General features: G+C 42.2%; 1 protein-coding gene across 2 annotated transcripts in view; it reads right to left on the reverse strand.

The window, feature by feature from the left end:
* Positions 1–12,990, reverse strand: part of GCN1 (GCN1 activator of EIF2AK4) — a 44,600-nt gene that overhangs the window by 9,977 nt on the left and 21,633 nt on the right. For both annotated transcript variants that reach the window (XM_049805269.1, XM_049805268.1), the window contains exons 28-48: positions 12,503–12,646; positions 11,620–11,747; positions 11,248–11,437; positions 10,750–10,820; positions 9,784–9,949; positions 8,626–8,820; positions 8,193–8,439; positions 7,445–7,566; positions 7,020–7,134; positions 6,427–6,606; positions 5,867–6,087; positions 5,067–5,135; positions 4,783–4,921; positions 4,478–4,674; positions 3,971–4,113; positions 3,092–3,209; positions 2,724–2,939; positions 2,178–2,342; positions 1,599–1,760; positions 1,074–1,166; positions 685–828 (exon numbers count right to left, since the gene is read on the reverse strand). In XM_049805269.1, coding sequence (XP_049661226.1) covers positions 685–828; positions 1,074–1,166; positions 1,599–1,760; positions 2,178–2,342; positions 2,724–2,939; positions 3,092–3,209; positions 3,971–4,113; positions 4,478–4,674; positions 4,783–4,921; positions 5,067–5,135; positions 5,867–6,087; positions 6,427–6,606; positions 7,020–7,134; positions 7,445–7,566; positions 8,193–8,439; positions 8,626–8,820; positions 9,784–9,949; positions 10,750–10,820; positions 11,248–11,437; positions 11,620–11,747; positions 12,503–12,646 — 3,225 coding nt within the window. The remainder of the gene's footprint in view (positions 1–684; positions 829–1,073; positions 1,167–1,598; positions 1,761–2,177; positions 2,343–2,723; positions 2,940–3,091; positions 3,210–3,970; positions 4,114–4,477; positions 4,675–4,782; positions 4,922–5,066; positions 5,136–5,866; positions 6,088–6,426; positions 6,607–7,019; positions 7,135–7,444; positions 7,567–8,192; positions 8,440–8,625; positions 8,821–9,783; positions 9,950–10,749; positions 10,821–11,247; positions 11,438–11,619; positions 11,748–12,502; positions 12,647–12,990) is intronic.

The raw sequence follows: 12,990 nt of genomic DNA on the forward strand, positions 1-12,990 counted from the left end.
ATTAGAGTAGCTCAGTCACCCCCATCTGAGTCACCCATCAGAGCACGTGGGTCTTGTCAGATAACATTTTTTTGATTTAGGTAGTTTAATGCTGTGCGTCATAATACTAATTACAAGCACATCTGTGGGTACATTAGAGATCTCCAGGTAGACTTGGGGCTAGAAGCTGAGCTAATGGGCATCTACAGGAGACAGACAACAGGACTCTGTCACTAACATTCCTGATTCACTAACTTATGTACATGTCTATCTGCAATCACAACTCCAGGACATTCTCTGGAGTCCAAATACCAGATGTTTCAGAAAGCAGTAAAGGAGGACTGCTGCATGCAAAACAGGAGATTTCCTCCCTTCAGCCCTTTAATCTCTCAGCCTTCTATACCAAGAATAAATACAAAGTTAACTAGATGCTCTGGCAGTTTTCCAGGAATAAGTAAACCGAGAATTGTATCTTGTTGCAGGCCAAAGAGACTTTTATATGGATACAAATAGATTTGGAAAGCATACGTTTTTCGACTCACAATATGCCACCAGGCAAAAAGACTCATCCTGAAGAAGCTAATGGACTGAATTAAAACATGCAATCTGTGAATCTAGAGAACACAGATTCTGTGCTGGGAAGTAAACCCAAAGCTCTATCTTCAGGCAACCTGTCACAACAAAGAGCTGAGCTGTGCTACTTGCCAACTGCTCTTCACTGGTCCCCAGCTTCTCTTTCAGTGCAGACATCATAGCAGGCAGGATGACACTCAAATGCCGTGTCAGAGCGTCCCCTGCCACTGATGAGAGGAAAGCTAGCACACGGGTGTTCACAGGGGGAGTAGTCAGCTAAAAAAAGAAAAAAAAAAAAAAAAAAAGGCAGAAAGTTTTTTCAGAAAGTCTCTCAATTCATCTACAACATGAAAAATTTAAGCATAAAATGCATCACAACCCAAATGACAATGTTTTGAGCATAAAATCAGAAGAAAATTTCAAACTATGCTCTTCCTTTTGGCATAGCACTCTAAAGAAAACTGGCAGCAAGCAGAGGAAAAAGCACAGTTCTGAAGTTAAAAATTTCTTTCCAATTGTACCTTTGGCACCAAATAAGGCAGCACCACTCGGCTCTTGACAGCCATAACTTGTTTAAGACCATCCACAGCAAAGTCAGATGTCTCTTCATTATCCTACAGGGAAAGAGAAAGTTACAAACCTGAGAGATGATTTGTGACACGCCAAGCTAAACCCTGTTTCAAGTGACAATTTACCACATGATCGTATAACCAACACACAAGTCCTATCCAAAAACGCTCTCCTATTATATAGCAAAAATCCAAACCAAGCTCTTCTGTCACATCAGAAAGACATTCCGTATCAGGAGTGGTGGCCAAACAACTTAAACAGGTGACAATGGCAATTCCCTAGCAGAGCCAGATGTAGCAATTCTTAGGCCTGTGCTTTAGCCGTGGCTACGATGACTCCATGGAGGAGACAAAACAGAGCTGCCATTCCGTGGAAGGTCTGCCACTACAATCCTGCTTCTCCTTTAAACTAATTATTCAAAACCTGTCCCACAACATCACTAATCAAGTTGTTGACTAATGTTGAGCAATGCTTACCAGCTGCTTCAGCAAAAATGGCAGGATATCTTCAAGAGCTTGATGTCCAATTGTTGAGTGCAACTGTTCAAATGTTTTAGCTGCAGCCTCTCGGACTTCTTCCAGAGGGTCGCAGAGTGCTTTTCTCACTGTAGGAACTAGGGACTCGGAGAAAAGCAGTACCTAAAGATGTAGAGATGAAATTACAGAATACCTAAAGCACAACAGACACATGCATCTCAGTAAAGTATCTAAGAATGCAGAATTTGCACAACTGAAACTAAATTGCTGTTTGCTTGAAATATGTTGGAAGAAAACCGGGATTAATTAACACAAATATGTGCAGTGCTCTAAGGCTACCTAGTGGATGATTTCTATTATTTTATCTCATTAAAGTCAGAACTGTGCAATGTTTTAATTTACCGACAGATACAAATGCATACATTTGCCTGAACAGCAACTCCTGTTAGTTATAAGCCCTGAATTCAGTCCATAAAACAAGCCCAGCACCAGCTGTATTATTCTGTCTCAACTGCAATACCTGCATCATAACATAAATATCTAGGAAACTGGAGATTTCACCCTCCACATATAACTTACCGCATCCCTGCTGGTAGACTTCATTATCTCACTCAACCCAATGCAGACTCCTTGCCTCTCATCACTCTTGTCTGACCTCAGTCCATCTTCCAGAATAGGAATGATTTCAGGAAGGATCTTCTCTCCTAACTTTCGGACAAGGTCTCCTAATGTCCGTGCTGCAACCTGTCCCCAAAAATGTATCAATTAACGGTCTTCCTGTTTTATAAAACTTAAGAAGGTGAACTGTGAGCAAATGTTAACTTTTGACCATAAACTACTGTTCACAGTATAGACAGAGTAGTAGGAATGGAAACACTACTAGTATAAATAACCTTTTTTTTTTTTACTGTCATCTGTTTTGTACTGTACTGTACTGTTTGTACTGTACTGTTTTACTGTCATCACAGTCGCCTTCAGCAAAGAGAGAACTCAGACATACTACTCAGAACAGTTAAATTAATGACAGCTTTGGAGTGATTTATAGAAAAGAATTATCCTGTGTTCTTCAGAAGTTAGTTTATACAGTCACCTGCAGTAACAGGAAGGCATTACACAATTTCTCACCGTTCGCTTATCTGCACAAGTACTGGCCAAGAATTTCAGCAGAAGCCCAAAGAGGGTTGGCAAAATTTCACGCAGTGTGCGAGGAGTGTTTGAGACTACAATCTTCCAGACATGTAAGGAGGCTTGACGCACGACCAGCTGGGTGTCAGAGCGGCCCATGTACAGCCCTGCCAGCACCCTGTTCCTCCTCTCCACACCAAGAGCATTAATAATAGCCTGAAAAGAAGTATCACAAAATTGTATTATTCACTCCTCAAACTTACAAAAAGAACAAAATACATGATTATTCAGTATGTCTTCCCAGCAGGCTTTCCATGCTGATTTAAAAAAAAAATAAAAATAGGCACAACAGACAAGAACAGCTTTACCTTGTTTGACTGGGCTGTTCCAAAGTTGTCATCCTCTGAGGCAGTTTCTGTGGTCATTTTGCCAGTGACTCCTGAGATATGGAATAGAAGATCTCCAAGGAGCTGAACTGAGCTAAACCTGGCAACAGGAGCAAGTCAAGTGTTACGAACAGGGTATGCAGGCAGTACCAGTCCAAATATGACAGTGTGTCAAATACAGACGTGAGCAAAATGCAAGGCAAAGAGCTAGGTCAGCAGTGAAATGCTGCATGGGCTGATATGTGAGATCCATCTGCCTACACAACTGAGAAGCATGCTAAAGAGAAAGGGAAGGAATGATTCCAAACTGGAAGGGACTGAGAGAATTCCCATATCAAAGCAATGAATCAGGGAATAGCCTGGACTCTAAAAAGGAACACAACATTGCCAGTATCTGTCTTAACCCAAAAGACATTCACCTGGGATATGTGCACTCATCAGCACTCACCTGCCACAAGCCTTTTAGTACAACTAATTTTTGAGCAATTGCTATTAGCTGCGAGTGCTCCACGGCACATTTCCATACACAGGAGAACAATAACTTACTCAGCATTTTGAAAAATGAAAAACAATATATGACAGCTAAATATTGCCACATCAACTGCCTCGGAAGTGCGTTTCAGAGTCACTGCCACAATTAATAACCTAGTAGGAATGCTTTGCAGGTACCAGGAAACCTGATCCACTTTGCAGACTCAGTGCTATAAGGCATCATATTCAAATCAACAAGCAAAAAGACACACTTGTTTTTCCTTCCTAGGAGGTGTCCGCATTTCCTTGAAGAGCAACATATAGTCTAAATCACACCGGTTTTTCAACCATGAAAGAGCAATGTCTGTGGAGAAGATGGTTATCCCTTACCTTATCCTCCACAAGTCATCAAACAGGCCATCCTCAAGCTGTGGCAGCAGAAGTGCAATGGCAGTCTCAGCATACATACTTATGATTCTCTGGCCAGCGCGCAAGGCAGTGTCCCGCACAAACTCATTCTCATCTGCCAGTGCCTGAACAGAGGCAGAAGAATGTCTGTGAAAGCTGTTTTTTTCAGCACAATATACAAAACTAACAGGAGGAAAACAAAATTACGTTTTCTTTCAAACTTGAAAAGTAAATGAACTATAGAGTTGTGAATGCTCAAAGGTGATTTCAAGAAATTACTAGTGACTACAAACAAAAGACAGCAAGCAAATAACGTGGAAGAAGAAATAATTTATAATTTAAATTCTTTTATATTATTTTTTTCTATAATTCAGCAATGCTGGACAAGCCTCTGCATGTCCCACAATTACTGAAAATGATGCTTAAAATACTCTGGAGGCTTCTTTTTATCCTCTAATAAATAAAACTCTTCAGGCCTCTGCTACATACCTTAAGGATACAAGGAATGATGGGACCAACATATGGAGTGAACTTGTCTCCAAAGGTAATTGGCAGGTAGTTGAACATCATGATATAACCATCTCGCACATGTGGAGCAATATCCACTTTACTAGCAGTAGCTACAATCTCTGGCATAAGTTTCTCCAGCTTTTCTACCCCCAAACCAGCCATAACTTCAGCCAGACCTGGGAAAAAAAGCAGGTAACATAGCTGATAAACACAAGAAAGAACAAGCTGATCTGATTTAATAGGAGAAAGTCTGAGGTCAGTATTCAGACATTAGCTGTCCTCACCTTGAGCAGCACCAGATCGATCCACTGAGCTCTGCTCATATGTCAGTGTCTCCATCAGCCATGGCAACAAATCCTCAAAGCACGATTCTCCCATACCCTTCACCATGGCTCCCAGTGCCTTTGCAGACACTGTACGCACCTAACAGAGAAGAGGAACAGAGATTTGCAAAATATCCAGTCAAAGTTACTGAGAGAAATGTGTCTGATTACAGTTCTACAGAAGATCAGGACAAAGTCTAACCTAATGCACTGAAAGACAAACTGTATTTGTACAAAAGACTTACTTCAGGTACAGGATCCAAGAGAGATGCCTTCAGTCCAGGAGTCACACTGGGTAGGTAAGGAGCCAGATCCTGAAACAAAGAGCCCAAAGAGTAAGAACTAGATTCAAAATCAGAAAGAAACCCAAGTCACCTTCATATAAAGGGCATTCAGGCCCTTATTATTAGCAATCATCCATAATATCCTGAGAGTTTAATCAGTTGCTTTCACAATCCTGCAAGTAAGCCCACTGAATTGTTCTCTAAGTCCAAGACACAACGCCAGTTCCACGCAGACCACTCAAAACCTTTTTGATGCTCACCTACAACCCAGCACTTTGTATCTAAAGAAAATCCAACACTCTTAACATTTACACAAGGTTTAAAGGTAGAGATTATCAGCACAAAAATTAAACAGAGATCTTTAGCCTACAGTGAGGTTCTACAAATACTTTTCAAACAAACCCTGGAACCATTTGTAAGCAGCTGATCTGTGTTTCATTGATACTGGTTTTGCTTGTTTGTTTGTTAAGGCATTTCTTATATGGTAAAAATTACAAGACCTTTTTGCAGGAATAAATCTGGTAATAACTAGATGACCAAAGTACAAAGCTGACAGTGTTAAAGACAGTGACAATTTTCAGGTGCTTATGGACATTATCTGTTCATTTACATACATTTAATTAAAGAAGCTGTGTGGATTCTAATATTGTCTACCTTAACAGCAAAATCCCAAAACCAAATAAATTCTCTCTAGTGCTTGCTCTGTTATCTCCAACACAGTAAACACAGCATACAGTCAGAGAGCGTTTTTAGCGCTGTACCTTCTGATCCGTCAGGGAGTACATGTTCCCTATGATCTGCGCAGCCATTTTCCTGGTGTCTGTGGAACGATCTTGAAAAGCTCTCTGAACAATTGGCATGATCAGTGCTAAGGATGGAGCATCAATGAAATGGACAAATTTGGTATCCAGTAGAGTCTGCAGGCACTTCTGGGTTTTCCTGGAGGGGTCAGTGAGAGCATCCAACAGAACTGGAGCGATTGCTGAACATTTTTAAAAAGAAGAGAAAAGACTTAATTTGTACATAAAACAAAAATGCATGTCAGACTAAGCTGGTGTTCTCTCATGGGATGTTTTAGATCCTTCTACAGCAACTAGCAGCATAGGAACAGAGGAAACCCTATTAACATTAGATGCCAAAATGGATAGGAACATTCAAAAAGCCTTGAAGCAAACAGCTGCTGTTAAGCTTTCATGTTATACTTTTCTAGGAGTAGTTTCATTTCTATAGAAGTTTGGATTTAATCCTAAATGTTGTGAACATAAACCTTGCTATTAAACCATGGTCATGTCAGGACATTAGAGATGCAGACAGTTCTTACCCAGGATCTCTGGATTCCTGATGACAGACCCAATCTGCCTGAGAGCTTGCTGACCTGCGTTCTGCACCTTCACATGAGAATCTGTGAGCACTTCAGTAAGTTTTGGCACAATATTGGGTAAGCAGGAAGAGAGCTGTTTGGGAGCACAATACGCCATAGCCCCCAGCAGTTCCACTGATCCTGTACAAAAAAAAGAAAGACAAAACACAAAACAATACACAGCATTAAGAAGAGATATGAGGAGATGATCACATTTACTTTGAACTCACATCTACCAGTCGGAGAACACAAATGTTGGGGGCTTTTTTTTGTGTACCAGGCAAAAGAAGGGGGGAGAGGAAACTTCCAGCTTCTGGAGTATTTCTAGAGAGACAGGGGGTAAAAAAAGTGTCCCTTGAATCTGCTGGGGAAAAAAAGTTGCTCAAATGTGTCAGGGAACTCATTTGTATCTCTAAAGCTGTAAGTTCCACAGTCCCTTAAGAGACAATAAACTATCACAGCCATCTGCATGGATGAAGGAATAAACAAGGGGAATGACAGCGAAAGGAACTGTGGGTTACTCTCAATCACGTCAGTCAGATATTAGTCCATACCAGCTTTAGTTCTCCAAGATTCCTCTTCTAGAGCTGCAAGAAGTGATGGCAAAACCAGCTTCACTCCATGAGTACTCAAGTTGCTCATCACAGCTTTGGCACAGTCATCTGCAGCCTCCAAGGAGAAGAGAACATTTACAGGCTGTGTCACAACGCATGTTTTTTCCCTCCTCACAGACTCAATGGGAATAAAGCCTTCATGTAAAATAGTGTCTCAGTACAATGATGCAGCTGGCCAAGTAGCTCCCAATTAATGGCCAATGAAATAAGATGCTTTAAGTTATTAAGAAGGTCAAATCGTTATTAGTAGTGTCTCAAGGGATAGGTCACCTTCTCAATTTGCCTAGTTACAAAGAGCATTCATATCCATTTCATCTCGGTTTTCTCTTAACACCCTATGTTCTCAGAAATTTAAGGCATCTTACCTCTCGCACGTACTGGTTCCCATCTCCAAAACAAAGCAGCAAGTGAGGCAGCACATGAACCACATAGGGCTCAAAGAGCTTTCCAAGCATGCTGCAGAGCATCTCAAAGGCAAACAGAGCCCCTAAAGAAACAAAAAGGACAGTCAGAAGAAAACACAACTTCATTTAAAGGGAATGGTAAAAGAAGATAAAATTTGCCAAATATCTGTAGAATTTCTCCAAAAGCACTCAACACAGCTGAAAGTTTCTTGCCTTCTTGCACTTGTGGCTAGTGCTGCGGTGGGGTGTCAGAAAGGACAAGAAACCCAGTAGCATTAAAAACATAACAGCCCTCTGAGTCCTAGCTTAGGTAATCAGAAGTAAGGACGGGAAATCTCCAGCAGCAATAGGAACAACTAGGCTGCGAGAACCCCTTCTGGACCAGCTGGGGCCAAATATGTACCGTCTCACGGGGAGCAGGAGCCTCCCTAGCAACACCTGCCTTTGAAGACAGGAGGGAGAAGCGCATGCATATTGTCTAGGACCAGAAACCCTTCTTCCACCACAATGCAAATAGAGCAATTTTAGGACACTACACACAATCAATGGCCTCATGACAGACACCTCCTGTTTCTTTCTCCGCAAACCTTAGTAGAATAAACGTAGATAAACCGAGCACAGGGGTTCAGGTATCATTTGATCTGACTGCAATGGTAGTAGGTACAAGAGAACTACTAGGTATTTGGAGGTAAAAGTTTTTGTCCCTTACCCTCACGCCGACGAAAGTTCTTCTTGTCCTGGATAGCATCGGTCAGCGTGGTCATCATCTCCTGCTGCTTGAGAGAGAGGATGCCAAGGCCTTTCACCAGGCCTGCCAGCCCATAAGCTGCACCTTTGCGCTCAGCATACTTATCAGACTCTAAAAGCAGCTGCATTAGCTTCTGTATCATTCCTCCTGCATCATCCTTAATTGCAGGCACCAGAGGTGGTAAACAGCTTGCCACTGACTCTTGAACCTGTAAAACAATCCACCAGCTATCAGACCACAAAATATTCATCACCAACATAACCTCCCCCTAGACTGCACCCACAATGACAGCTTTCTGTCACCGGCGCCATTTTTCATCTGACAACCCCAAAAGTAGCATAGTGTTAACCTGTCTCTGCATGAAAGCTGAGAACTCCTCCAAGAAGGCACCTACCTGCTGAGATGGTGTGGACAAGGCTGCTATCAGTTTGCCAACAATTGGTTTCACTTTAGGGTCACTCTTGTCCAGATGCTTTGCCAGTGAACCCATCAGAATGACCACGCTTTGCCTGACAGCGTCATAACTGGCATCATTAGGAGCATTTTTCAGGAATTCTTCAAACACTGGCAAGAGAGAGTTAACATTGTCCTGAAAAACAAAACCACAGAACTTGCCACTAGAGTCCACTCAGAATGAGATTTGCTATGCTCAGTGGACTTGTTTGCTCTTCTCTGAGCCAACAAACTGAACAATCACACTGTATTTACAGTTCATTTAATATGTCACATCACATAAAACCTTGTGCCAACCCGACAGGCAACAAATATTTCCTGCTAGAGGGGAGCTCTTAAAAATTAGATCCCCCCAAACCTGCCAGCATGATGTTCTGCCAGAAGTGATGCATGCTACTACCCAAGACTGCTAGCTTAAACAGCAGTCCCTGCTCTTTTGCTTGCTCTGTTTGCAGAGGGAGAACAGAAAGCTAAAACAAACTTCACCCTGCTTTTCTAAGAAAGTGAAGGAAAGAATGAATAATATGAAAATACTCCAATTGTCTTGGGCTTAACAGGAATGCAGAGGGCTGTCCAGAAGAGGTGACTTGCACATATGAGGAAATCAGAAGCTGAGCAATTTACATCTTGCACACCTCCCCCATCTAACACTGCTGGAGAAGGGCTAGCAGTGAGAAGGGTGGTCCTCAATTCTCTGAATTACTTCAATTGTTTTCAGTTTAATTAAGCCAACGATCAACAAGCTTTCATGTTTTGCTTTGCATGAGGCCTGAAAGGGAAAACTCACCTTCCCACAATTAAAAGATTTGTGGTCTGATTTTACTTCTATTACTCTAGTTTTACACCATTTTAACTCCAGTTAATTCAGCACTATTTCTTTTTTATTGCAATGGCAGGGAAAAACTACACTCTTAGTCAACACTAGTGACCAACAGAACTCCAAACACACAAAGATTCCTACTACATGGAAGTTTTTAACTATTACAAGTAACAGCAACCTCCAAGAAAAAAAAAATTACAAAAATCTATGGGCTCCAACACAGTACCTACATTTTCATCCCACTTTTTTCCACTGCTAGAGAGAAGCGTTCAGACTTACTTTGCCATGAGTGTTGAGCGTTGAAAGAGCTGCATCTAACATGCACTTCCTGACTTCAGGACTGCGATCATTCAGGGCATCCGGTACAAAAAACTGAAAGAGGGGCTTCACCTGAGAACTGTCCAGATGCTGTGAGAGCTTGTTGAGGGCCAAAGCTATGCCACACCTGTAAAGATGGTGAACTTGTAAGCTTACTGACTTTTGACAGAATTTGCTTGAAGTCACAATCACATTTGCTATCAGTAGTACATTACAGACATTGAGAGAGAGAACCAATATGAAATGGAAGAGCTTCAGAGTGTCCAACCTACGTGCATTTCATTACAAAACCCCATGCTGCAGGTTCCCAGAAGGACAACAATCTTTCAGCCATGTAATGCCTTTTATCCTGATTAAGCATTAGGGATACTTGGGCGAACAGACATCAGGATCACTTTATCTACTACTGAAATACAGCAGCTTTACAACAAGGTACATCAGCACTAAAGAATAGATTAACTTAAGACAGGTAGCGAACAAGATGATCTCCAATTAAACCTGTATAGGGCATACAAGTAGACAAAAAGTAATTATCCAAACTGGATTTTGTCCAGTTCATTAAAGCTCGCCACTGCTGCTCTTGAAACAATCAATTGCTCATACAAGGTGGGAATACAGTAAGACAAGACAAAAATCAGACAGTCTGAGAAGGAAAGACGCTGCTCGTATCAGAAGGACATAGGGAAGATAACACCCAATATTTTGATGGAACTGAGAGCATTTCAGTTTGGCTTGCCCAGCCTGCTTGAGGGGCACAAATATTCTCTACCAGAAGGAAGCATGAAACCAGCAAGTGAGTACAACTGCATATATTTTGTTCCTTTAACATTCCCTTATTTCTCCACTGCCTGAACTTCTGAATAACGATCTGGAATATCTCATTTGGATGCACAGGAAGTGATGAGATCAATCTGAAGATGACTGTACCTTGCTTCCCACTGGTCAGGCGGTGATTCAGATATCACTCGTCCCAAAGCATCCAAAACTGGAGGTGGCCTCTGCAAGGAGAAGAAAAATTCATCAGAATGCCTTTTCCAAGGATACACGTGCAAAGAATACTGTCAGCCATACCTGCAATGCCATTTCTAAAATACTACACAGAGGTATGATACCACTAGCAGAAGAGCATGGTAAAAAACAAGCAGAGAGCTAGCTGGAGCCCCAAAAGACTTAGATTCCAGTCCCTGCTCTGCCACGGTCTTCCTGTATCACCTAAGGCACACCTTACACCTGCGCAACAGTGCCATTACTGTCTGGTAACTTCAGGACCAAGACATTAAAGTCTGTGATAAGCAAACACACAGCAACAGTAGGCTTCATGCACACCCTCAAGACAGACAAAATGAAAAGTGATTAATAAAAGATATAAAATATAGCACAATATATATATAGTGCCTGTCAATCCCTTAGGACAAGAGTACTTACGTAGAGCTTCTCCTGGTAAATCTCTGTAAGTTTATTCATGACCTCTGCTGCTTGGTTTCGATACTGAGCTACAGCTCTGGAAAGAGCTTCAGCACCTGCTTGTCGCACTGCCTCTTCATGGTAGATGACATCTTTGATCAGCAAAGAACAGAGGTCAGGCTGCAGCTCCAGACCCATGGACTCCCACAACCTGCAGCGCACACAAAGAGGTGACAGATCACGCTTCAGCAAGAGAAGCCACTGCTACATGCAAATATCGGGGTGACCTAAAGCTGCCCTCTGCCTGAGGGAGGCAAAGCCCCTGCCAGTGGAGCTCCACGAGGTGAGAAGAGAGGTCCCCTTACAATCCAATCAGCCAGGAAGAACTCCTACCTCTCCGCCAACTTCTGAATCTCATCCTCCACATCAAACTTTACTACCCAAAGGCGACGCAACAGATTCAGTCCATTCTTTTCATCACTGTCTGGGGTTGGTAGAACCATTTGTAGCTCCATCAGTCCCTGAATTAGTTTACAGGAGAATCAGTGCAAGGATCTGATTTTAGAAACAGATACTTTAAAACACTTAAAACCATTGCCAAGTCAAGCTCTCAGTGGCTGGAAGTGTCAAAATTCATGCTTCCTTGTGCAGCACACTGCCCATGCAGATCAAGCTCTTTCTGATGCTAACAGGTGAGATGGTGGAACTCAAGGATAGTGCTCCATAGGCAGGTTGCAGAGAGGCAACTAGGCACGAGGTTGTGCTCTGGTGACTACAGTCTTTTCTGCTTCTAAGTATGGAGAAGCCAGCTCAGGTGAGCTAAGGTGAAATTTGTTTCACGGCAAAGAAAACCAAGCACCCTTGGTCTTTCTTTCTTTCTTTCTGTCTTTATTTCTTTCTTTTTCATGTTCTCAGAAGTGACTAAGCCTCAAGCTTTCCAAAAACACTGGGCCCAATACAGACATAGGAATTTTTTGACAGCTTCTCTCTCTAAGACTAAGCTCTATGCAATTATAAGGTGTTAAGTTTGTCATAATTACACCTGTTTTAACAAAAGAAAGGTGTGGATAGACCCAGAGTACTCCTTTATGCAAGATAAATCTAGCACAAAGCGCATTACTTAGAGCATTATTGTTCAGTAGTTACTGCCTCCTCCTGCAGACACACTGCCCAAAGACTGACATCACAGCTGAAGCCTCCCTTCATCAGTGTTAGAGAAGATTCACCTCCCCAAATACTAAGGAATTCAGTGTGACCCTGAATGATTCCCACCTACCCTGAGAGCTGCATCTCGAACATTCATGCATGGAGATTGCAGGGCCTGAAGTAACACATCGATCTCCTCCTGTTCTGCATAGGCACAGCCGTCCTCCCCGCTGCTGCTTGTGCACAGGGTGGTCAGCGCATTGGAAGCCAAAACCTAAAATGCCGTGAGGAAGTATTAGAGATTCCACCACCGACTTCTCGCAAAGCAAGTGCAGGGTGGGGGTTGAGTGCTATCACAAGCAAAGAAATTCTCAGACAACAGAGACAAGAACAAGAACTGACAAGTTCAGTCCAACTGTGTGCTTTTTTGTTATTATTGACCTTTCTGCCATCTGAACCCTCAGAACACACTCGGGGGAGCGACTGCTATACTTCTCTGACAGAGCAAGGCCTTAGAGAAGGAATAAAATGTCACCTGTGGAAGACTGAAGACTATTGTCTGGTGCAATAAAACCCAAAAGAAAAAAAGATGCAGACATATTATTCCAAGAATACCGT

This window comes from Accipiter gentilis, chromosome 7 (genome assembly GCF_929443795.1).
Source record: "Accipiter gentilis chromosome 7, bAccGen1.1, whole genome shotgun sequence".
In the NCBI taxonomy this organism is placed as follows: Eukaryota; Metazoa; Chordata; class Aves; order Accipitriformes; family Accipitridae; genus Astur; species Astur gentilis.